A 25,704-nucleotide genomic window follows, 5' to 3' on the forward strand; every position below is an offset into this window, starting at 1 on the left:
ACATTCAAGCAAACAAACTTTCCTTCTTTTTGTTTTGATGTTCAAAATGTTCCATTGCTTTAGAAATAAATAAATATTGGAGTCATCTGTGCACTCCAGTTTTTGCTGAGGTCAGAAGTAGGATAAGAATGGTGCAGAAGGCACTTCCAGGGAAGAGAATCTCATGAGAAAATTCTTATCTCAGGTTCTCTGCCTAAATTCCAAGCCACTAAGATAAATGGAAACATTCAGAATTAGATTTTTTAAAATAAAATGCACTCATCAAAGCTTTTGAGGTTTGCCTGTTATCTACTAAATGTATCAGCAGTATTGCTTGAGAAGTGTTGATTTTGTAAATTCAGTCTCTGAAGCTTGAGGAAACAGTAACAGTAATGGCTGTGTGAATATCTGTAAACTAGCACAATAACCAAAACAGTTTTGTTTTCACCAGTTCTCATAATATCTATTCTTATTTAAGGAGTTCCACTGTATTGGTGGCATTTTGGTACTTCCCTTCTCCCACATACTGTCCTTATGGGAAAATAAAGGAAAATGAGCTGTGCTTTTGTAATAGTCTTCCATCTCTACAGATGGCACCTGAAGAGTATTTGTGAAAAGATCTGTCACAAATTACACATATTCTTGAAAATTAATTTACTTCTTTTCAGAGCAGATTCAAACTCATCTCTCTGGTCTGTCACAATTCCTGTGTAATACTAAGAAATCAGTTCTAATCACTTTGGCTGTATCTAAGGTGCCTAAACTCTGGAGTTCCTCCTCCTTCTCTGGCTGGCAACGGGAGACAACAGATCTGGGATGAGATCTTGAGTCTATTTCTTGTTTTCCTTTTGCCTCCTGGTTTCTCCGTGAAGAAGTCCAGGGTTGTAAGTTGAAAAAGCACCATGCTGCACTGGATAATGGTGGTTGACAAGGAAACCAGAACTAAGCTCTTTGCAGCATCTGTCACACTGTATACGTGTAATTATTGTCTTTGGGTAATATGGGAATAGTGTTAACTTTTTTCAAAGGAAGAAAGAAAGGTTGGGAATAATGAATCTCTAGTATACTGTAATAACAGAGGCCTTACACCTCTTTCTAAACACATTTCTTTTGAAGAATCTGTCTCAAACATAGTTGTATACATATAGTTTAACAGTTGGACTTGATGATCTAAAATGTCTTCTCTAATCTAAATGATTCTGTGGTTCTGTGAACCTGGACTATCAAGATTTATAGCTATCTAGTCACCCTCAGGGCACAAGTGCAATTGGCAAGACAGTACAAATAACAAATGCAAGTTGAAATGTAACCCTGTTAGCCAGGTTCAGATATGGTGCTGTTTTTCCCAGGGAGTCGAGTAGGAGTTCATCACTTTGCAATGTCTGTGAGTCATGCCAGGTAGCACTGGCAGCCCTGCCTGACCTTGCCAAGCGCCGTGTCCCCAGCTAACCTGAGCGTCTCGGCGTGAAGGACACATGAGAAGCCTTTCCCTGGGCCAGCTGTGTGCAGGGAGGGAGTACTTGCAAACACCACCCCTAAAGCCCTCAGCAGGCACCATGTTCAAGTGGTGTTACTGTTGTCTTTTTGTCCAGCCCAGCTCTGGTTGGGCAATTATTGTTGACTAGAAGTGTCTTGCATCCTTAGTTGCTTTTATTATGAATAATATTTAAAACAGTTTTTTTTTCTGTTGCTCAAAATAATTTGATTATTTGTGTTTGATTATTTGCATTGTCTTGCCAATAACTCCTGGGCTGTTAGGTGAGGGTACAGTTGCAAACTATGGGAATAGCTGTAAGCTCTGCTGTTCACCCATGACTGAAGTGTGACTAATACTGAAGAAGGCTGGATATCAGTGCAATTTCTCTCTATGGAACTTGAATAGATTATGAGCAAAAATGTAAAATCATGTTGTGTCCAGACCAATATTTTGGTCAGAGAAGTGGGATAAAGACCAATTCTTGGCAGAACAGTGGGATAAACACCAATACTAAAAATCATCTATCATTGTCACAAGTAACAAAGGCCACAGTTACTTTATCCCCTTTATGGTTTGTGAGGAGTCATTTCCCTTAATTTAACACAGGGAAGACTGCTTAGCTGATTTATCTTTTGTTTCAGCTCCGTCGTGACTGGCGGATCAGCTGAAGGGTTGCAGCTGGCAGGCACAGCCCGCACGTGCAGCCTGGCCCAAGCTGGGCAAAGCTGTGGGCCTGGCTGGAGACTGAGAGGCTTTGCAGTTGAAATGTGCTCAGAAATTTCCCTGTCTGGCCTATCACCAGCACTGCATGCTGCAGCACTGAAATCAGCTGCAACAAATGTTTGCCTTCTCACCTAAATACCAAAAAAGTGCTATTGCTGTTGAGATGAGCCAATTTACTCTACACAGTAGGCAAAGGGATGTGCATCTCTGAGAGGAGCTGGCACTTAAATGTGTTTCAACATGAGCTTTGCTGGATGAAGTGCTGTGAAACAGTAAGAAAGGGAGGCAGAAATTCCTGTGTGTGATTTCTCTGTTCCGGATGTGTCTGGCCTTGGGTGGAAAGAAAATCTTCCCATCCCATTTGAAAGTAACAGTGTTTTGTTTATGAGAAGAGCATAGACTTTGGAAAGTTGTTATTCTGAATATCTGTAATCAGTTTTTGTGCATTTCTTTCACATGTGCCATTTTCCACATTACTGAAGACACTTATTTTTTTGTTCAATTTTGCTAAGAATTTACATTAAACTCCTCTTATTTTACTACACCAAAAGGCATTTAAATGTATGAAATCCCTTTTCATTATGAATCCATAGATTATAAAACCTAGAAGTTGGGTTCCAAAGAGACTGCTGATTGGGATGTCCAATTCTGGACAATCCTGTTAGAATCATCTAAAATTAATTGACTTTTCAATAGCTAATTAATAAGTACCATTTCACTAAAAGGGTATTTCTTTACCATATTGCATGTTGGTATCATAAAATCGTAGCCTGAGGTTTTAAGTTACGATGGAAAAGATATGATAACTGAGGTATCATTCCTTAAAGAGCCAAATTGCCTTTTTAAATATGTGGTTTCATGTTTCTTGGCTGGACTAATTCCTCCCATGTCATGGAATATTATCTGCATTCTCAGAGCATGTCCAATTTAGTGATTTTTCTCTTTTATACCATGTAAAATGCCTTTTACATATGCATTGTATTGCATTTGCATAGGACTGCACAATGAGCATTGTACATTTTCTAGAAAACATGTATTCCCTCTAATGCCCATGCATGCGGACTAGGCATGCATGCAGACATAGCAAGGCAAGCCAACACTCCCACACATGCACTTCTGGGACATTTAGAATTCAAAACATAAATATCAGGCAATGGGAGACTCCCTCTCTACACCTGTAGCTGCATTACCTATGACCATTGTTGAAAAATTAAGGTTGGACATTAGTTGCAACCGAGTGTTTTAGAATTTCCTTAATTATTCTATAACCAGAACTGGCTGCTTTTAAACATGACATGAGCTGGATGTCTGATTTGCCATACGCTGAGTCCTGTCAAACTCTTACTGGCCTCTCTCATGACTGTTCCTCCACACAGAGGAGGAAACTCTTGAACTAGTCATCCTTGGGTCCCTTCTAGTTAACCAACAGAAACAACTGATTTGATTCATAGGAGGTATTTACATTGCCACACTTTATTTTGAGAGATGAAAAGAGCTGTCAAAATGCCTGTGTCTTTGTGTTGACTGCCAAGAAGCCTCAGATATAAACATTCTTACTGCGGACATATAAAGGCAAAAGAGGTAAGGAGAAAGCACACTGCTGCCCTGGCCATTCAATGTGCTCTCTGTAAAGAGAATTTAGTGCCCTCAGTATTGCGCAACAACAATTCCTTCTTTAGAGCTCAGATTGCCCATTCTTCCTCTTCAACCAAGACCTTTCTGTGCCTTATTGTCTCCTGGTTTCTTTCCTTTTCCAAGATGAAACTCCTTAAGCAGTGATTTAATAGAGTGAGCTTATAGTTAAATACTTAGAACCAGGAGTTTCTTTAGTATATTATAAAGTTCCAGAATTTATTTTGTAAATTTATTTTGTATGTTTGATCTATGCATAAAACATGACTAAACAAGCCTAGGAAATATATTAATCTTGATATTTTGGCCCAATACCAGTCTCTTACAAACTTTTCCTCACTTCATTCATCCAAAACAATCTAAAACTTCAGCCAGGGTTATCTATTACTATATTCAGCCTACGATGGAAAAAGAGGTTACAAATATTAACAGCTATTCCATAATGATTAGACAATGAAATGAAATATCTCCAAATAACTCCACTAGATTTTAATTATTTTTTCCCCTATAGAAGCCTGAGGAAATAAAAAAATCCCATTTAGATAGGCCAAGTTTTAGGGGACAGTTAACGACAGAAACAGTAATTACAGGAAAGGCTACCTCAAAGAGCCTGAGTTCCACATCAGTAACAAACTGTTACTGATGAATCAAGAAGATAAGACTACCTTTACGGACAAACGGGAAAGGGTCTAAAAACAGATATTCCTGTTAACAATGGGAAAATATCTGGAGAAAAGCCAAAGTCTCATTTATTTGTGCAGCCTTTAGGGAAAAAAGTATAATGTATGGTTGCCATGTTAGGAATATGAGAAAGCAAATTAGTAACTGAGAGGCTGTTCAAACAGAAATCTATCTTAAAAGGTAGCGTATATGATTTCTAGGGTTTGTACGTGATGAAGCTTTTGTAATACTTATGTGGATGGTTTGAGGATGTTTATAAAGAGACACACAAAAATGGGTTTTAGCATAGGAAAGAGAGAGAGCACGGTAGGCAATCTGACTTCCTGTCACATTATTGAGCAAAGTATTGAAGGAAAAGAGGTATATCAATTTTGTGGTGGTGGGAGATGAGAAGGAGAAGGCTGCTGGGATCTGCAGCTGCCCTGAGCCAGAGGAATTACTTTGTTTGTTACAACCTTGTGAGCTTCCATGTGTTTGTTTCCCTGGGGGCAGGAGCTAAAACCTGTTGTGATCTGATAGGCCTTGACTTCCTGGAAGAAGCAGATAGCCCACCACATGACTAATTGCCTCAGAGCACCGGGGTGGCCAAACCACCCATCTCCTACAATCTCCTGTCAGTCAATGAGCGGTGTGATAAAAACTTTCACTACAATTCTAGGGGAACCATTGGGACTGCTGGGACTCAGCACTGACACAATTTTTGGAGGAATGGATGGTTGAGCAGCTGTAGAGTAGAGACAGGGATGAGAGTTTGGTGAGGACAGAAGTACCAGACCGCCTAGGTCTTGTGACAGCCCAGGGTGAGTTGAAAGTGGCAAATTCAGGCGCCATTAACAATGAACCCCACAAGTACATCAGTTGGAATTTTTGCTGCCTTGTAGGATGAAATAGGCCAACCTGTAGAGAGAACTGGATGGTGATGGAAGGTATTCCCTACAGCTGCTCTCTGCTGGCTGGAGCTAGAACTAGATGCCCACAGGCGCGGGGAGATGTATGTGTTCCTTGCTTTTGTCATCTGATAACTTCCTGGACTTCTGAATTGGGAGAGTCTTAAGTTTTTACCTCACCATAAAATGAAATGCCAAGAGCATCAGGTCTGTAATTTAACAATAATCATGAAGCCAGTAAGTGTAGCTTTGTTTAAGTAAGACCTGGTTAGGTCACATCTCTTAAAAGTAAATGAGATGGAAAGATTAAAGTGGGTTCAGCAGCAAATGATTATCTTTGACCACATGTTATCAAGTAGATGGCCTTATGCCTTTAAGTCTAGGTTAATTATGGTTTTTTCCAACAATATCCAATTACATGACGAATAACCTTGGCATCTAAGGCAGGAACCTCTGATATGCGTCACTTCTTACCTCAAGAAGACTGTTTATCAGAATTATCAGTGCTGGCTGCTGAAAAATCAGCCTGCTATTGTTACATTCCCTTTCAGAGCATGCTGTCTTCCAAAACATCCGAGCAGACCTGACAGACTGATGGCTGAGAGTGCTTTGACATACTCTGCCAGAGGGAACTCCTGGGGGGAACAAGCCCACTGCATTCATTGCACTTCCTCCTTGGTAGTGTGTGGTAATGTAGCTGGGGAATCCAGGGGAAGTCTCCTCTGTGAGAGACCAAGCAGCAAGTACATATTGGAAATATTCAAGTCATATTTCTGCATTGCACTTATTTTACTCCAGGTTCTTGTTAGGCTAGTGGTTGCAAATTACAGGGAGAGAAATATCTTACACTGTGGAAAAAAAAAAGGCATTTTTGTACAGGGATCACTCCACAAAGAGAGAAGCATTCAATTGAAGCATTTCTGAATGCTTCAATTTCTAGCCTTAGATCCCACAAGCAACAAAGATTGAAAAGCATTATTAGAACAAGTGTTACCAATAAAATGCTTTCTAAGAATAGATTAGAAGGTGATGTAGTTTGTACAGTAGCATCTTGTACTGTCTTAGAATAAGAAGAGTCATTATAAATTGGAAAATGAAGGCATGAACTTCATTACAGAATTGTTTGGGATATTAATTAATGGCAATGGCTATTTGATATCTATTATTTATTTATCAATTTAACTACATAATGCTCTAATTAACCTGGGATTTGCACTTATTATATATGTCTTGTTTGAATTTTGGGCTAATGCTTTAGAAACATCTACTGTCCTGAAGAAAAATTATCTTCCCAGCCATTTGCCAGAAAAAAATAAAGTTTTGACTCATAGCAAATACAACTTTTGTTAATAATTAAAGACTGCTGATGATTAGAAGCAGCCTAAAGCTGCTGTACATATACAGCATGTACATGTATATATCATGCTATACAGATAAGATCAGTCTGTGTTTCTTAGTGATTGTGAAAACATAGCATAGGTTATCGAGATGTTACGGACTAGATCCAAAAAATGTTCCTGAACTGGGATTTTCGAATTTCAAATAGCATTTTGTGCTTACATCCAAGGATGAGACCCTGAAAACTCCCATTTCACTTTTGTTTGACATTGAAAATGCTTCAATACTCTGCCTGGCGCAAATTTCTTGCTTTGATTTCTTGCTTTCTAACTTTAAAATCCAGTTGGTTTCTGAAACATTTGAGTGAGACCATACTCAAAATAACCTCAGATTGAGATAGAGCTCAGAAGCCACTGCTGCTTTCATGTTTCCATCCTATTTGCATCCAGATTTTTTTTTCCTCCAGAAAAGAACACTTTTTCTGGAGTTCCCTTGGGTTCACTCCAGTTGGTGTTCTCAGTACACACCCAGGTACAGCTCATCACAAGCTCTAGCGGTGACCACTTCAAAACACGACCAAGAAGAAAAGAAATGCCTTTTCTTTATATAAAAATAAAACTGAGCATGGAATTTATATATCAGTCCAGCATTTATAAGGGTTATCCATAAATTGGGGAAGCAGGTTAAATTTCACTGTCTGCTGGGGGATCGGCTTCTTCCACAACTTGTAGCTCCTAGCAGAACACTTGCCTGCAGCATTAGGTGTACTGAGCTGGAGCAGCCTGTCTATTAAATAAAGAATTCAAGGTTGGTTGTGTATGTGTGTGCAGGTGTGAAATGAGTTTGTAGTGTAATGGTTTTAACATGGACCTAGGATGAGGGAGAATGGAAGTCTTATCTGAACTCCATAGTCTTCTTGGATTTTATTGCATGACTTCCATGGGGCACATCTAGTCCGGAGCCCACAGTTTAGGAGTGCTTCTTCAGTAGTGTGTGATTTTAACTGGAGAAGATTAAGTTGTAATTTTAAAATTCAATTTATTTTTGGCTTTTAAAGTCAGCCTTTTTCATTTAAGATTTTTTAAATTTTAAAGTAGCTTTACAGTAGCTCTTTATGGTTAAAAAATTGGTCAGGTGCTTGTGAGCCAAATGAAATGACTAAGAGTCCTCAAGTGAACAGGGACTGTTTGCAATGAGTTTGCTCATATTCTTTTTCTAACTGGCTGATAAGCTATATACAGATGCTTTCAAAGTCCCTCTGGGACAGGGGTGACTATTTCAATACTTAATAACTTTAAAAGACTGAACCTGCAGTTTTCTTGTTCCAGTGTTGCTGCTTTATTTCGTGGATACATATTTGAGTTGCCCATTTGAATCAACATTTGCACTTCTGAGGCAGACTCAAACTCAAATTACTGTGATGTTTTGCCTCGGAAAAATTACAAATAACTTGCCACAAAGTCTTGCATTACACACCAGCCAGCACTTTAGGGTAACTTTATAATGACAAGGAAAATATAGACAAAGAGCTATTCTACCAAGAAAGATGCATTCATTCTGGTGGTCTGGCTTCAGAAACTTGATTGAAAACAGCTTCTTTGTTTGTTTGTTTTTGTAATAGTCAAACTGGCAAGTGTTTGTGCACCAGCACTCATGGGAGAAAACAGCCTGCAACGTGGGAGCAGGTGTTGCACTGGCCAAATTGAAACAGAGGGAAGATGACTAAAACCCTCCTTCATTCTCATCCCTTGCCAAATTAAATCCAATTTAGAGCAATGTATTGCTACACATTGCACCAACAATTAAAGAGGATAAAACTCCTCACTTATTTATTTTAAAACTGAAGAAGTCCTGTTTTACAGTACCATTAACAACTGCTCTTACAAAAGAGATGCCATGTGATGAGTGAGCAAAGGGCATTAGGAGCAGAATTTTATATCTTTTCAAGCAGCCAGCTCCTCCATGAGCAGGACACTCACAAACTGCACAACAGCACCGATCTACAGCTGACACAGGCACTACAGCAGCTCCAATCCTCCCCTTACATCACCCATGTCACTGTGTTATTCCAACTCATCTTCCTTTTTGTCAGATAAGTTTCCTACCACAAAGCTGGCTCACTGGAGATCTTCCTTGTTAGCTCTAAGTGCATTAGGAAACATGGTAGAAACTGAAATGTTGGCTACAAATTATTTTTATCAAAAAAATCCTGAATTCCACAGAGAATTTTTCCTATTGTCAGAGTGGTTTAATGCTCATTTTCTTCCACAAATGAAATTTCAGTTTTCATCTGTAAATGCTGGATTCAAAGATGCTATGGGAATTCCTCAGGTGAACCTTAGCATGTCTGTCTCTTTATCCCATTTTCTTCTGTGACTGTGGTTACTCAGGCAAGCTGAACCTGCTGCGTGCTGTCACCAGGGACTCCAGTCATATGCTGGAGTAACTCAGTGAGACACACAGTGATGCACCTCCCACATAAAAGACTGAAGCACACAGACCTTTAACAACTCTGCCTTTTAAATGCCACATCAGCTTTTCTGAATTTAAAGCTTGTTACCAGCCAAAGGATTTCACTAAAGCTATTGGATTTGGGTCACAAGTTTTTATCTGAAATGTAATTAGAAGATCTAATTTCAGGAAGATGATTTTTTTCAAACATTTCTGAAGTAATTAGTCTTCCAGCCAGCTTAGGTGCACACTTGCTATCAAAAGCTGTCAAAAGTTTTTTAGTGGAAAAGAAGTGGGCATAGTGACAGCAAAAATAAGGACAGGAACTGAATGATGGGCCCTGCCTATGTGAACCTAAACTTCTGGTGTAGCTCTCACCAAGGGAGTTAAATATGTCCATAATATGGGATCCTGCATCACATCGTGTTACTCTGAAGGCAGTTTCAGCAAGAATACAAAAACCAGATGGATAAAGGTGCTAGTAGCTTAGTAATGCCTGCAGATGATCTTTCCATTTCAAGGAAGATGATTTCTGGCAGGACAGTGTTAGAGGGATTTATGCTGTTTTGCAGAGGAAGGGCTTGAGGCTGCACAGCTGCCAGCCTAAAACCTTTCTAGATCTACTACAGGGAATTCACTTAAAAGTAAACATCAGCAACACCCTCCCCCAACATAGATTAGGAACAAAAAAATGCCAAGTAGGAAATGTTCAGGGTGAAGAGAGAATTGTGGTGCTTCTGATTAAAATTAAAATCAAACTCTCCCCCATCCCATTCTAGGATTTCAGAAAGCTTTCCAGCAAACATCTGCCTCCAGTTTCCTCTTTGTTTATTCAGCCATCAATTATCAAGAGACTTTGTTTTGTCTCAAAGAGCTGCACAATTTGAAGCAACTGTGGTATCTAAGATGGCTCTGCCTAAACAAAACACAGATTCCTTCATGGCACAGAGAAACTGGTTTGGATTAAAATAAAAATATCCAAAACCAACAGCATTTTCTCTGTAAACTGTTCTTTGGGCTATTATAATGTCATTTTCCCCCATGAAACAAATAATACACAGATTTCAAAAACCTTGAGTCTTGTTCTCAAACAGCAGAAAATAGATGAGATTTGACATCATGATTTATTCTGTTCTTTTTTTTTTTTAAGAAAAGTGAAATATGTTAATAATTAAAGTAATGCAAATTTGGATTCTTCTGGTTTCTTAAGTATTATGACATGCACTTGCCTCAAGTGCCCTCTAGGACAAATGTTCAATGGCAGCAATTGCACTTGTGCCTTTAATGTGGTAGCTTACTGGACATATTATTACCTGTGATAAACCAGTAGATTAATGTCTGTTGTTACATTCCCTGCTGATAACAAGAAATCACAATGAGGCATCTGCCATTCATCTTCCCTTTCCAGCCGACCTCTGTCAGTGACTGCCATTGTTGTTACATCATGAAGCTGCTAGCTGGGGACCCAAATAATTTATGCTACCCCTTAATTTACATTCACATCTTCACAACTCTTTCCATAGGAGAAGTTCCATGGTGATTTTAATTGAATATTTACAGAGTGGCTGAGTGTTTTGGCAACTCTATTTGAGGTTTACAAAGCAAAGCCAAATAACACCAGTTTAACAACGATGTTTTCTGTATTGCAGATACTGCTCCAAGTCTGTAAATATAAAATTTTTGGATACCAATAGTTAATGACATTAAGTTCCATTAGAAAATCTTCACAGGGCAGTTAGAGCTGAGGAAAGTAAAATTTCTGTCTCTTTCTTAGACAACGACCCTTCTCTTGACAAATTCCTGTCTCAACTATCAAGGTTCCAGAGTAGTGTTCTGGGACTTAACAGTCATGTATTTTAACTATAAATTTGTCTGCCTGCTTTTGTAGAAATCTGAAATATAGCTCATGGGGTGGAAATGCACAGGCTTCTTTTTAAGAGTATGTTCATACATTACTTATTAACAAAAGATATAATAGGATAAATGTATATATATATACACATATATATATATGGGCTATCTTTACATATTGTTATCTAACTGAAAAGACACTGAAAGCAACTGTCCCTTCTTCTGTCAGCAGGATAATATGCTTCATGATATGAACATGTTATACATTTACATTTACATATATATGGAGAAATCAATTCTAGTCCACTAATCCTTGCCTTCTTCTAAGTCTACTAATAAAGTGTATGATTCCAGTATTTCTGACTCTGTTCATTAGCAATCTCTGTTATAAAACAAAAAGATATCTCAATTATACTTTGTCCTATATATGCATGAATTAAATGTGAAGATCTCATTATTATGTTTATTATGTCAATAAACAAAGCTTTGCAATATGAATAATTTCTTTGAATTAAGTGTTAAATTAAATTTGCTCTGTATTAATCTATAAGGTCAGTGTGAAATACTGATCTAGACTTAAAAATCATTTTACTGTATGTTTTAAAAAGGACAAATTTCTCATTGGACTAAATCACATTTGCCATCCCCACATAAACCTGTCCGCACATGAGTGTATAAGACAAATATCTGATAAAGTTGTAAGTTGCATGCACTACTTGATGGTTTGCGTACTTGAAGTAAGCAAACAATAAACACACTCTTACAACCCGTCATAAATTATGAATTATACACATCCTAAACAGCCTCAGTTGAATTTTAACTGAGCTGAATGCTCCTGAAGGTAATATGTGGCTACAGGAGTCTGCATGTTAGAGCAACTGTTGGGTTGAAGTCCCAGTGGGTGTTGACTCTCTGGCAAGGTTCAGAGAAGCATGAGCACAAGAAGAGCAAATTGGCTGAGTTAAACAGCTACAGTGGAGGCCTCCAGGTCTGCACTGTGTATGCTTTGGAGGATTTTGTTCGGACTACTAATCTATGTCCATGGATTAGATCTCTAGGAGCAGCTGGAAGGCACTGGAAGTGCTCCCAGAGCACAGGGCTTGCTCTATTACATGTGAAAGTTGTCCTGTTTGTCTATTCCTGGACTGCTTCATAAGCCAAAGCAGAATTTTCATCACGTTGGGATAGGATCTCAAGAACACACTCCTGAGATGATCTAAAACACTAATGTGTACACTTTCTTTAAAAAATAAGCTATAGATAACTCTCCATAAAAATTTAACTGTGAGTTGGTATTCACAATGTTATGAAAATCAAAACCATATTTGATACATTAATGGCAGAATTTAGTCTTAATGTGTAAAGATTTCACCATACAGTCAAATTTTCTTCCCATGGGACAGCATGCTGGATCCCTTAAGCATTTGAAAAATCCTTTGTCATGTTTTCAATTTACTTTATTCAACTCAAATTCAGGAGCTATTCAGATGTCAGAAAAGGTCCTGCAGCTATGTCACAGGGAGAGAGAGAGAAATGAAGACTTCCCAAAAGCAATGAGGAAAAGAATTCAGTTAATAAAACCAATTTGCCACAAATACTTTTCTACAAATGTCCTGAAATTTTAGACTTGATTTTATGTTAAAAAAACATTATCTTGCAGATGAGGCTGATAAGCCTGTTTTTCTATTATTCCCTTCACTTTAAACCTGAGAGCTTTGAACATCATGAAAAACAGTATCTGTACTCCGGGAGTAAGATTATTCTCCTCCAATTGCTCTCATCCACACTTCACTTTCTTGAGGAGTCAGTGGGGAGAGTAGGATTCCTCAGACCAGTTTTAGACATCTAAGTCTGAAGAAAGCACCTCTTTCCTGTTCTTTTCTGCTACAAAAGGGATGATTAGATGATGGCTGTAGACTTTAAAATTAAAGTTTTTTATAGATATTTACAAAAATTCTGCTAGATGAATTGCATCCCAGCTGTCTTCAGCACTACTTCCTCTGCAGAGTGAGAAGAATGCCCTGTGAGGGAATTCCAGTAGGAGAACTCTCTGAACTTTTCTGTAAGAAATACATTAATTTCTTGGCATAGCCAGCTGCGATTCAGAAATTCCGTTTCTTGTTGCTAAATAGAATTTCCATCATTTACTACCAATATTCACAGTCACACTCCATGATTTCATAAGCCCAGAGCCTCAAGTGTTTGGATCAGATCAGTGCTTGAGCAAGCACAGTGCTAGACACTGTGACTGACCCTGGCATGCAAACTTGTTTCAATCTACTCATTTTTTGGCTCCAGTGAGAGTACGTAAATACATGCTTAAGTAGCTGGATGATCAACAGATGATCTAAGAAAACAACTTAATGCTTTAAGAAGTATGAGATGTACAAGAAGACAACAGATTATAATTAGAAATTATATTTTAATATTAAAAATTAAAAAGGAAAAGGAAGCTAAAGCCATCAAGGAAAACTAGTTACCCAGATAACCAGGCAAAAGAACATCAGGGTTTTATTTGGTAGCTTTATTTTTTATACTAGAGGTGAAAAAAATTCCTACAAATATTACACTGACAATTCTCAGTAACGATGAGAAAATTATTAACAACATTTCAGAACAGCAAAATTGTTTGCTCCAGAATATGAGACATCCTTATAATACAGAGTAGAGAAGGATATAGAAAAATGCCTTCTTAACCTGAGAAATTTATGAGCATTTACAGTCAGGAAGTGAGTGCTTGAAAGCACAGGAATTCCATGGCTTTCTCAGACATAAATCACTCTTACTAAGGGTAGCTACATTATAATCTGTAGGACATTGCAGAGACCGTGAAATTCCAAGGTATCACCAAGTAATAATTAAAGAAGCAAAGATTAATTGCTGGGGATGAGCTTAAACCACAAATTATAAATCTGAACCTTTTAAATTTAATTTTGAAAAGTTTAGCTCTGGAGATTTCATTACATGTATACTATCATGAAAGGATGATGTAAAACTATGAATAAGTGTTTTCTTCTTCAGTTTGATCCTCAATTTGGAGATCCTCTTCCCCCTCCCCATCTTTTGAGAGAACACTATTATAGCAGTATGGTTAGTCACAGCAATTTTCTGTACAGCAAGTACTTTGGGTGAACACAACCCACTCATAACACTTTGGACAAAGAAGATGGGAAACTACGTGAATGCAGTCCGTGTTTGGGCACGAGGTTAGGCATGAGGAAAAATCAAACTGTGAGGAAGCAGAGTGAATAGGCACTTGAAATCTATTTTCCAACAGGGGATCAGCAATAACTCATGTGACAAATAGCATGAAACAACATATGAGATCATCTTAAGTAAATCAATCAAGCCACTGTTCCTCTGCTTTTCTAAGAACTGCTTAGTTAAAAAAAAAAAAAAAAAAAGAAAAAGGAAATGTCTGTGAAACAAAATTCAGGATTCTTCTTGTCTTACACATGTGCGCTCTCCCAGATGTGGGGGGCTATTTCTTATCCTCCTGGAGCCATAGCCAGCATTTGTCTGTGTGCAGGGTCAATAGAGAGAATAGAGTACAATTTATCCCAACCTGTGTTGCCTTTATTTAGGTAGGTAAGAAAAAAGTGAGTGCTGTGAGGTTAAACTATTTTAGGATGATGAAAGTTCAGAATTAAAAGGTTAACCTCACACTAGATTATTACACAAATGGGCAGCAGAATGCAACCCTTCTGTTTGTAACATGCTTTGGACAAAAAGGGAGATACTTGGCAGAATTTGCAGGTATTTGTAGACATGCTTTGAGTGCAACTTCTGGATAGGACTTGGAAACCTGTAGCTTTTTCCTAAATTCTCAGGCAAGTCAAAAAACCTTTTTGATAGAAAGACAAGCTGAAGAGTCAGGGGTTTAGGGTATCTCTATCTGTGAGACTGGAGGGTTTTTTAAATCATCTCTTGAGGTTTTGAATCTCAGCTGGATCTCCTGGTCCAAATGAATGGCTTTTGCAGACGTGGGCAACACAGTTACACTCTCTTCTCCAGAAAGCCATCATGCTGTGCTTACATTATATAGATGCTGCCAAATCCTCATTACTGCATTCTCTACAAGTGCCTGGACACTCCCATCTCTTTCCTGTACCAGGTTCAGACACAAGATAAAACTAGATATGATTCAAGTTAATGTTTATGCAATAGAAAACCAAGAACCCTAAATTAAATTTAGAAAAGTGTTTTATGCACATGCTCAAAAGGACAAGGCCAGGTTTTGTCTCCTTCAGCACCCTTCTAAAAGGTACAATAGTGCAAGAGAAGTAGTTTCAGTCTGACCTGATTTACAGGACAGAACAGGATAAACAGGTGGTCACTGTCACTCAACTACCAGCCTATATAATTACCTAAAATAGTAATTAGATCAAAATTACTTGAATAATAAGATGTTATTAGAGAGCTTCTCTTTAAAATATTCTTAAGGCATCAGAAATTTTGATTTTTGTTTTTTAATGTATTCTTACCCAAAGTAATCAAACAATCATGAAAATAAAAGCTGGATTTGATATTTACATTCTTTGTGGTTTTAGGCAAAAATCTTATCATAGTAAAGACAAAGAGTTCCTACTTGTTTAGCCTGAGACCGTAACAAGGTGATGAAGTGGCACAATGATGGTGTGTGTATACCAAAGAGTCCTTGACAAAGGAGCTGCTGTTGTGGCCTCATGCCTGCTGGTTTGCCACTTTCTGTCTCCAAGCAACACTCCCATTGGAGCAGCAGCCTGGCATCTCAGCCTTCCACATCACCACTTGGTGATACTCCAAGTCTAGTCTGCTCTGTGCCACTATGGCCAACCAGTCACGAGAGTTCTCGGAGGAAACAGGTGAGATTTAGAAAATGCATTTCAGGAAGATGCAGTCAACTTGGGACGACTTGACATAAAGGAGCAATAAGCCTCTGTTTCAGTGGTGGTAAGGACACAGAAAACCCACTTTTTAAAATTCATTTCCAAGCATAGTTGCAGTATCAGGAGTTAAGTCTTTTTTAAAAAAAATGTATTAATATTTTGGAATACTGTTTTAGAAGAAAAAGGGAAAGGTGTTAGAAGTTATTTGAAAATCTCTACTCAATTGAGTAGAAGAACTACAGTTCCATAGGTCCTGTCTATACAATCCTGTTCTCATCATAATAAATGTTCTTATCAGAATAAATTGTTGGTAGAGTGGCAGTTGGAATATAAAATATAATTGAAAAACCTGAAACATTGACTTATATGTTAAAAATTTGAATTTATCTACATTAGCAGGATATCAAAGGAGACATGGTGTTTATCTTTCTGTATGCATTCACACCATTTGTTTATAAATGGAAAATAACTGCTTCTCTTCATCCTGTGTTGCAAGCTGCTCATGGAATAGAAGCCTATCTTTTTGTAGCAGACATCCTAAGCTTCTCCCTTCTGTCAGCTATGAATTTCTGAGTAATCCTGATGGGCAGTGTAGCAACAAGCATGGATTTCTTCCTAGTCACTGTAGATTTTAGGCCTTTTCCCAATATGTATACATTGCTTAATTTCACAACAATTAATTCATGTGTTTATTTGCATCTCATTTGCACAGACAGAATACTAAGTCTGCATAAGGTCAAGTGCAGGTGTAAGTCTTCAAGTGACTGGGACATAAATAGTCCATATATTTGGCTATTTAGATCACCATTGCTCATGCATGGCTATCAGTTGCAGCAGAAGTTTCGCATGTACAAGAGATATAGGGTCACATTTCAAATGATGTCAGCGAGGGCTCCAGGAATGGCTCACAGGTTCTTCATCAGTGCAGAACCATTTGACTAGATGCCTCATTTCTTTTTCTCCCTTTGCTGCAGGGCAAGTTGACACATTTAATTACTCTTCAGCATTTTTTACCCATTATGTTATCTGGTTATTTACCTGATCAAGTTTTGCAAAGTTGTAATAGATTTTTTTCCTGCCACAAGTGAAGGTGCCCTCAATGGTTATATAAGGCAAGGACCAGCCAGCCAGAGCCTTGCCAGTACCCCTCTCTCCTGGCTTTCAACACAGTTGTTATTCCAGTAATGTCTCTCTCTCTCAAGCTGTGGTTGCCAACTCTGTTCAAATGTGTGGTGGTTTCCTGCTGTGGGCAAAGAGCCACCAAGACTGAAGCTGGATCCACGAAACTAATTTCATGGCTAAATGCCGATTCGTTTACCCGTAACTCTTCACAGGCAATAAATGGTGGAAGTATGCAAAAAGAAACAAAAAAGTTGAATAATAGAACCTCTTTTTTGGGGAGATGAGGGAGGTAGACACCTCTCTGTGCTGGAATATGAAAAAGCTTGTTGCCCCAAAGCAACAAAGTTATGTACTAGTAGTGTGGAGTATTTAAAAAAAGGCACTACCTCATTTTTTAAAATAATTTCCATTTTTGTTGTTGTTTTTGATTAAGTTAAAAACAGCTATTTGTGAGAAGACTACTTTTATTCCAAGAGAGGATTCATCTGTGTACTTTTGCAAGGATTAAGTCTGCACCAAATGAGAAACAAAACTCAGCCACATCATTCCTGTCTGCATGGAATTTACAGTAATGAAAAGAAAGCACCTCAGCCTTTTGCCATGGGGCATCTGGAAGGCTTGTGTTTTGATCTTACTAACCAGCTCCTTGAGGAGGGCGATTCACATTTCCCCTGGAAAGATTTCTGCAGACAGCAGAGCTGGCCAACAAGAGATGTGACCTCTCCAAAATCTGCCCAGCATTTCATTAAGGAGTAAAGACCAAATCTGGTGGTGAAAGACTTCTTGCTGGAGTAACAAACTAAATAATTTGCACTTTTCATCCATCCCCCTTACTACACTATCATCAATCATGTTGAACAGATTAAAACTGAAATTTTAATTTCGTATGTGTTGTGATGAGTGTAACTACCTATTTTATCTATTCTGTATAAACAGGTAATTATTTATATAAACAAAATTTCATACATATATATATGTATAATTGAAGTTTCTCTTCTAGTTGGCAGACCTTTTCGCTTCTTAGTCCTAGAGCCACCTATGGGAACTTATTTTTTCCAGGACAGATTCTTAAAACTCAGTGCTCTGCCATGTAGAGGTTACTAAGTTAACTTTGTTGACTGAGCTAGATAAGGAAGTGAAAACCAGTTAAGTTGCCTTAACTTTGGACTCTTACAAGCTTGTATACAATCCTTCCCAGCAGAGTTAATTAGCTTAGGCATCCAACCAGCAATTTTCACAGCAAACTAACCCAATTATCTCTGCATGATATGATACTGTGTCATGTCTGAGCCCAGAATATGTCTGTCTGCATATGGGAAAAATTAACTTCAAGTTGTGTCATTGAAAATAGCAGTGGGTGCTCTAGGGAGAGGGATAGTTCCCTTCTGCCTTTCATAGTATGGATCTCTAGATTGATCACTGATAAATGTACTCACTATCAGTCAGAATCTCTGACTGAAATTGAGTACATTTCTATAATCTCAATTTTTGTGCTAGCTATAATTTTTAAAGTCAAAATCATTAAAGGTAAAGAGCATGAGGAGCCCAGGGTTCTAACTCCCAGAATGCAGCATAAAGCAATTGTTTTTTGACACCCTGTTTAGCATTTTCAGACAATTTTTTCATGGCCAAGTGCCCTCACTAACTTGATAACAGCTCCAATTTAAGCAGAACAGCTCAGATTTTCTTCCTTGCCCTGGAAGATCTTGCTGGTGATCTGCCATTGTCTCCTGACAGACTAAGAGATTCAAGGGAAACCTCTGATAACACACTTCTACTGTCAGTGTAATGTTTTCATTACTTACATTACTGTAGAACTTCAGCTTCCCATTGTACTTATAAATTTATTCTTCTTTTTCCTAAGTGAGGAAGCATTTATCTTCCCATTTTTCAAAGGACAATGGATGTGCAGGGTTCAAAGTATTATCCAATGCCACACTCAATAAAGCTGGGATATATTTAGGATCTGAACACTTCAGGTCTTCAATGGGCCACTGACCAACATTCTTATGTGACAGTTAGCAAAGTTGTGTTGCTTTAACTGGTTTAACACATTGTCCTGGTTTTGACTGGGATGGAGTTCATTTTGTTCTTTGTAACTGATACGGTGCTGTGTTTTTAATTTACTGTGAGAATGTTGTTGATAACATACTGATGTTATAGCTTTTGTTCAGTAGAGCTTGCTCTAAGTAAAGGACTTTTTGTTTTCCTGTACTCTGACTGTGACCAGGTGCACAGAACTTGCCAAAGGGATATTCCATATCATACAGCATCGTGATGATCAAGAAATAAACTTGTGTTTCTGTCTGTGTGTGTATGGGTGTTGGCTGGGAGCTGCCGATCACTTTGGTCAGCAGGTGGTGAAGAGTTGTATTGTGCATCACTTGTTTCTCTTGGGTTTTATTCCTCTCTCTCTTTTTCATTACCACCATTATTATTGTTATTATTATATTTTATTTTGTTTCTATTATTCAACTGTTCCTGTCTCAACCCACAAGTTTTACTTTTTTCTGATTCAGCTCCCGCTGCGGGGGGAAAGTGAGTGAGTGGCTGCATGTTGCTTAGTTGACAGCTGGGATTAAATCATGACACAGATAAAAGTGCAAAGAGACAAGCACAATATGAAAAATAAGAGGGAGAACACAATTTTCTGTAATGACTTTAGTGCAGATAATTACACTAACACTAAACATATTCTGGTCAGAGCACATAGCTATTATCTTTTATATCCTCAGGAAACACTGCTAAGTGACCATTTAATTTTGTTATTTTTACACTTGAATTATAAATATCCATCACTCCGATACTGAAAGATGAGGCATGAAGCTGAATCTGTGCTCTTAATCTCAGGTTGAGTGGTATCTAGTCAGTGCCTTGAAAAGTTATCTAACTTCACTCTAGGCAGTAAGCATTTTGGCATTTTTAAATCTATTATTTACTGTTTTCTAGCAGAAGGCAGAATTTTTACTGCAAACCCCTCTTCCTCAACCATTACAGAGAAAGAACTTCATACACATAATCCATGTTATCTCAAGGAATGTGGATTCAGTGGCAAGCCTGGCATTACTTCTAAAAAAACTACATTTGAAGCTAGCCCAGAACCAGTAGTACAAAGCAGATACAGACATTTTCTGACAAAACTAGCTACTGCCATTTTAGAGTACAGCTAGATAATGTGCAGTTTCAAATATGGACTGATCTTGCATCAAAGATCCCTGAAGAAATACAGTCAGTACTCCAGGCTCCTGTGTTTCTTCTCTTGCTAGGGTAATTATCCTCTTGCAGTTGTTGGGACTTGCCCTCTAGATTTCTGTCAGCACAGTGCCACTGTTACATTAAATGACAGCATGACAGTTTCAGCATATTTCAAAGCCGGAGCAGCCAAGAAAGATGTCCCTTTCTGAAGGCACACTGTGCTTTGTTCACTGGTTACACCCACAGACATTAATAATGTCATCTTTGCATTGATCAGTGGCAAATTGTGCTACATTCTCTTGGAAATTCAATTCCCTTGTAAAATATGAGCCTGGGCACTGCATGACACGTTCAACACAGTCTTAGGCCTTTTTTGCTGCTCAGTTTCTGATTTCTGCTCTTCCCTACAAGTTCCGTATGAAAGGAAAGGTGTCCAGAATGGACACCCTCTGGCTTTACAGCACTACCAAAACCACAGAGATTTCTGTGATAAATTGAGACAATGCAGCTTGTCTCCAGCAGTCACTCTCAGAGAAACCATAGTTTCTGCTGTGTTTGTACTTGTTAGTTTCTTCTTTCCACACTTCTTACAGAGCCAGTTCTGGAATATACAAATTGCGCTTAGAATAGTTTCAGTTCAGTACATGATTTGGAATACCTTGGGGTGAAATGAAAAATTCTATGTTATATATGACACTAGAGTCCTTCATTTGTTAGCAACATTGAAAATTAACCATAGCAGGCGAAATACATACAGCCAAAGTAATACAAGAGCCATAACCTCTGAGAATCAGTTACAGGTTTGGCATGTGCTCTTGGAGTCATTTTTACATTCCTAGCAGTTTCCTTACACAGCAAAGCATATGTTCTCATTCTTGTACATGTATATACTACAAGACATAGATAAGAGCACATGTAATGGAAACAAGATCTTGTTCTTCTCACTTCTCTTAAAGAATTGTTTGCACTAAGAGGGAGGTCAAACTCCCACTTCTGGACTCACTCATTCTAAAAATGCCAAATGAAATTATGAACCAACCCATGCAGAATGTTTTGTTTTGTTTTGTTTTTTTTTTGTTCTCCTCTCTCTGACCCCCCATTCTTCCCTCTAATGCATAATAACATTTGCATGGTTATAAATTCCTTAGAACTAGAGTATTAGGAACTCAATTGTATTTACACTGTAGATTATAATTGGCATGATAAAGGATCACAAGTGTATCTTTTTTTGTCAGCTTGTTCCATTAAGGACTTCTAACCATGGATCATTGATGTAACAGATCATTATGGCCCATTGTGTCAGTTCATCTGTTGGGATCTGTGCACTACAAGCATGACAGATTTCCTCCGCAGCAATTATAGTCTGTTGTGACAATAGGATTTAATGAATCTAAACAACAAACCACATAATCTGTTATTACAGAGCACAGCTCTGCACCCAGATGGGAATTAAGTTCATAGACATTGCCAGTTGCAGTTTTAAAAACTGTGGCTATTTCAATCTTCACTTTATTAGATGCAATAGGAACTTCTACTTAATATGGATTTATAAAAAGCTACACCAGTGAAAATATGTAAAATCACATTGACTGATATTTCCCTGACTGATGCAGCTGAAGACCTGCTTTAGAGACTTTTGATACATGCTTGTGGAATTAATACTGTCTTTAAAAGTACAGATTTTCAGCTTTTGAATATGAGTTCTGCACTCCAGCTCATCAGAGCTTCCAATTACAGTGTTGGTACTGCTATATTTTCATCTATGCACATGGACACTACTGGAATATATGTGCTTTGTTTAAATAACTGAAAGTCCATTGCAAAGAATATATTCATGAGGACTATGTGGATGTGCTATGTAAATGCCCTTGTGACCATCCTGGTCATTATGACGTACTTTTAAGAAGAAATTCCCAATTAAACATATTTCCATATCCATACACTTGAATAAAAAAGGAAGAGATTCTTACCCTTACCTAGCATGCGCACACATTTGGCATTCTGGTCAGGACTATCAAATGAGATTTCTCCGCACCTCTGGAGAAAAAAAAAAGAAGTATTTCATTAAAGTGTCTGTGATAGTACTCCTGTCCTCATCCTCTGAATCCTCTCTTTATGTTTTGGAACTAGAGATGTTCAAGACATATTGTAAAAACATCAAAATGGAAGCCTTTGCAAGTAGCCAAAGTTTGAGAAAAAAAAATGGTTGTTGCAAATGTGTCAGCATGGGTCAACACTGTATTCCAGAGTGTTTGCTGAGGAAACTCTAGGTAATGTCTGAATGCCTTTGGATCTGTCTTAAGCTAAGACTGATGTCTGTCGCTATCATTGAGGATGATTGTTTCCCTGTATATTCCCAATCAAGGAACATCACTAGAGTTATGATCAGAATACAGAAGTGTTACGTTTTTAAACACAAGATATCATTTTTGAGTTTATGCAGACAGACCTGTCAGTTTAGCTGCCAGGACAAACATAATTGGTGTGGTTTATGGGTCTGATCCAACTTCAATTAAAGGCAATCAGTGGGCAGATCCCACTAACTTCAGTGGTGGTTTCTTTAGGTGCTAAATAAAAGATTCAGTTTTGTATTACTACACTCAAAGCTCATGAGAGGGGCTTAAGGACAGCCTCATATTTTCTAGGTAAAAGTGGTTTATACTTCCTTGTCTACATACTTGAAGTTTTGGTATCCATGACCAAATGGGAATAAAAGCAGAGTGAATAAAGTGTGGAAAAATAACTGAGAGCTGTCCATTTCCCTTCCTCTTTCTTTCTCTCTCTCTTATGTACTTTCTCCTTTTCAGCACCTATGGTGAAGTTGTTAGAACTGGTATTTTTGGTTTTTTACTTTCTTTTCATTAATAAAGGTGACATTGCAGCAAATATTAAAACCTACAAATCAGGTAAGTAAAAAACCTCAGAACATCAAAGAAGATGAAACACAGCAGCAGTTTCATAAATGAGCAACACATTTGGAACTCACTATTGTTAAAAAACTTTTCACCTCCCTCACACTAAAATAAACACAAATAAACAAACAAAAGTCCCACACAGTCTTTTTATATATCATTACATCTATAAAGAGCAAACAGATGCCTGTATTAACCTTCCTAGGTGGGAGCACATACTACAGAAACAATGAAAAAGAAAAACAACACCTTGTATTTCAAAGTTAATTTTACGAATGTTCTTATACCAGCTCCCTGTCAGGAGAAACAGAAACTTGATATTTATTCTTCTGAGAAGAATGCTAAAATATAGGCATCTTTTCACAGAAGTCTCCCAGCTGCTTCTTCTCAAGCAAGCATACTTAGACAAACACAGATGGTAGAAAGCATGGCAAAATTCACTGCCCACTTCACCCCTGGAATTATGGTGCTCTGTGAAAACCTTTGGTCATTTTTGATTCAGTCCCTCAGAGGTACTGTATGTTCCAATATTTATATAAACACCACATTTCAAGCTGGCAAATAGTGTCTTACAATACCTAACAATACTCACCAGTCCTAGTATTATGAAATTGGGAAAATGGCTAACGTTCCCCAGAGCCAACTAACATCCCATGGGATCCATTGTGATGATGGATGGACGTTGAAAACTTTGCAAGATTCAGACAACTGTATAAAAGTTCATAGCCTTATCTGAATTCCCTTTATGCCTACAGTCCACAGAAGTGGTTAAAAATCATGTTACAACAGTCAGCCTAGGAGATTTTTCACCACTACCACTGCAGCTGGAAATACCAGGAGAAAGAGCATCTGCAGCAATTTCACTTCTGTTGCTAGTAAAAGTTCATTGGTACATGTCAATGGGGTGAAAAAGAAACTGTTACCAAACTGCTCAGAGCGTCAGAAAGGACCTACTTGAAACCTGGATTTGTAAAATGGCACAGAAATACAGCAGGAACTCACTTTTGCTCATCCACAGAATAGGGTTGTTTGTGCATTTTTGCTGTTAGCAAATGTTTTCCATGAACAAGAAGTAAGGAATGATTTTAAGATTTAATCTTTAGGATTAAACTGGGACTTTACCACAAGTGCTATGAATTCCTTCCAGGGCTGGATAAGCTTCCTCTGCCCTTTTCCTGGACTGGCTTACTTCCTTTTCCCATTTAGGTTTGTTCTGCCTGGTGAGTGGTGAGTACTGTGAGATGTGGCCAAAAGTTTCTCCAGACCCAATCCATTTCCAAACTAATCTTACAGCAGCTGCTCATTCCCTCCTGAAAACATCTAAATTGGCTATAGAGTAAAGAATCTATCAGGAAGAAGAAATAGGAATTTGACATTAGATGCTGGTTATTCTACCTTTTAATTTCAACCAGTCAGAAAGCAGAGAGAGAAGGAGGAATGACCTTGGACATACCTGAGTTTGGGATACTTTAAATCTCAGTTTGGGCTTCGTGGCTGGGCCTAGTATAGTATTGGTTGGACTGGCTGTGCCATATGCAATCCTGGATGTTGGGCTGGTGAGTTCACAGAGGCAGGCTGCTGAAAATAATATCACCAGTGTTCAATTTCCCTGAACTGTGAGAGCCTTTGTTGCTGAAAATCTTAAAAGAACTGTTGTGTTTTGAACTGGTCAGATTTAACAGGAAACGGGTAAATACAAGTGAAATTCAACCCTCTAAGTCGTCATTGTACATTCAGTTATTATACATGTATATGTATAATATATACGTAATAGATAATATACATATATATTCAAAATATATGTATTTTGAATAACTGAACTCTGGATTAAACTGGGTTTTTTTCTCTTTCTGGAGAAAAGGAAAGCATAGGTGCTTTCAGTTAATAATATTTTCAGTAATAGAGATGCATTTTCACATAGAAGTGCAGCCTGCCATTCATTACATATGTGAAATTTTTTTATACTTATATAAGAAAATTAATTAATAAATTATCTACTCTTTACTTCCTTTTTTGAGATCAGATGCATGCCATGACATTGAGCCTGTTACACAAGCTGCAGTGTAGTAAACTAATATGGAACTTCCACATCCCCATGGAAAAGAGACTGAATCATGGAGCAGCTGAAAGTGGAGCTTAAAATATAACAAAGTGAAAAATGAGAATAGGGACAAAAAGACATGGAATTCAGAAGAAATGTGGCATGAACTCAGTAAGGTAAGAAAATTGGAGAGCTTGAAACCAGCCTAGATGACTCTGATGGCCCAGTACCACTTGTCAGAAAAGGGAAGCACTGAAAGGCACAGGCATCACCTTCCACAAAGAGAAGCTCTGTTGGAGAAGGGTGCTGCTCTCAGGCAAGGTGAGAGGGGTGCTCACTTAGCAAGATACTCTGAAGAGGACACAGGAAGATGGGCAGCCATCTTCAAGAAGCCCTGTACCCAAACAGTGTAAGTAAAACTGCAACAAAGCAGGGCATAACTAGCAGGAAAGAGTTCATGCAGAGAATGGATGGAAAATCTGCCCTGTGTTCTAATGCAGTAACGCATCTCATGTTACTCCTCTGGTATTACATGATCATCCATGGG

General features: G+C 38.1%; 1 protein-coding gene across 4 annotated transcripts in view; it reads right to left on the reverse strand.

Annotated features, from left to right (window-relative positions):
* The window catches only part of PDE7B (phosphodiesterase 7B), a 170,587-nt gene that overhangs the window by 93,085 nt on the left and 51,798 nt on the right, over nt 1-25,704 (reverse strand). For 2 of the 4 annotated variants that reach the window (XM_038131291.1, XM_038131288.1), the window contains exon 3: nt 22,175-22,241. In XM_038131291.1, the coding sequence (XP_037987219.1) occupies nt 22,175-22,241 (67 nt within the window). The remainder of the gene's footprint in view (nt 1-22,174; nt 22,242-25,704) is intronic. The other 2 variants (XM_038131292.1, XM_038131289.1) reach the window with 1 other exon arrangement.

Source organism: Motacilla alba, chromosome 3 (assembly GCF_015832195.1).
Source record: "Motacilla alba alba isolate MOTALB_02 chromosome 3, Motacilla_alba_V1.0_pri, whole genome shotgun sequence".
In the NCBI taxonomy this organism is placed as follows: domain Eukaryota; kingdom Metazoa; phylum Chordata; class Aves; order Passeriformes; family Motacillidae; genus Motacilla; species Motacilla alba.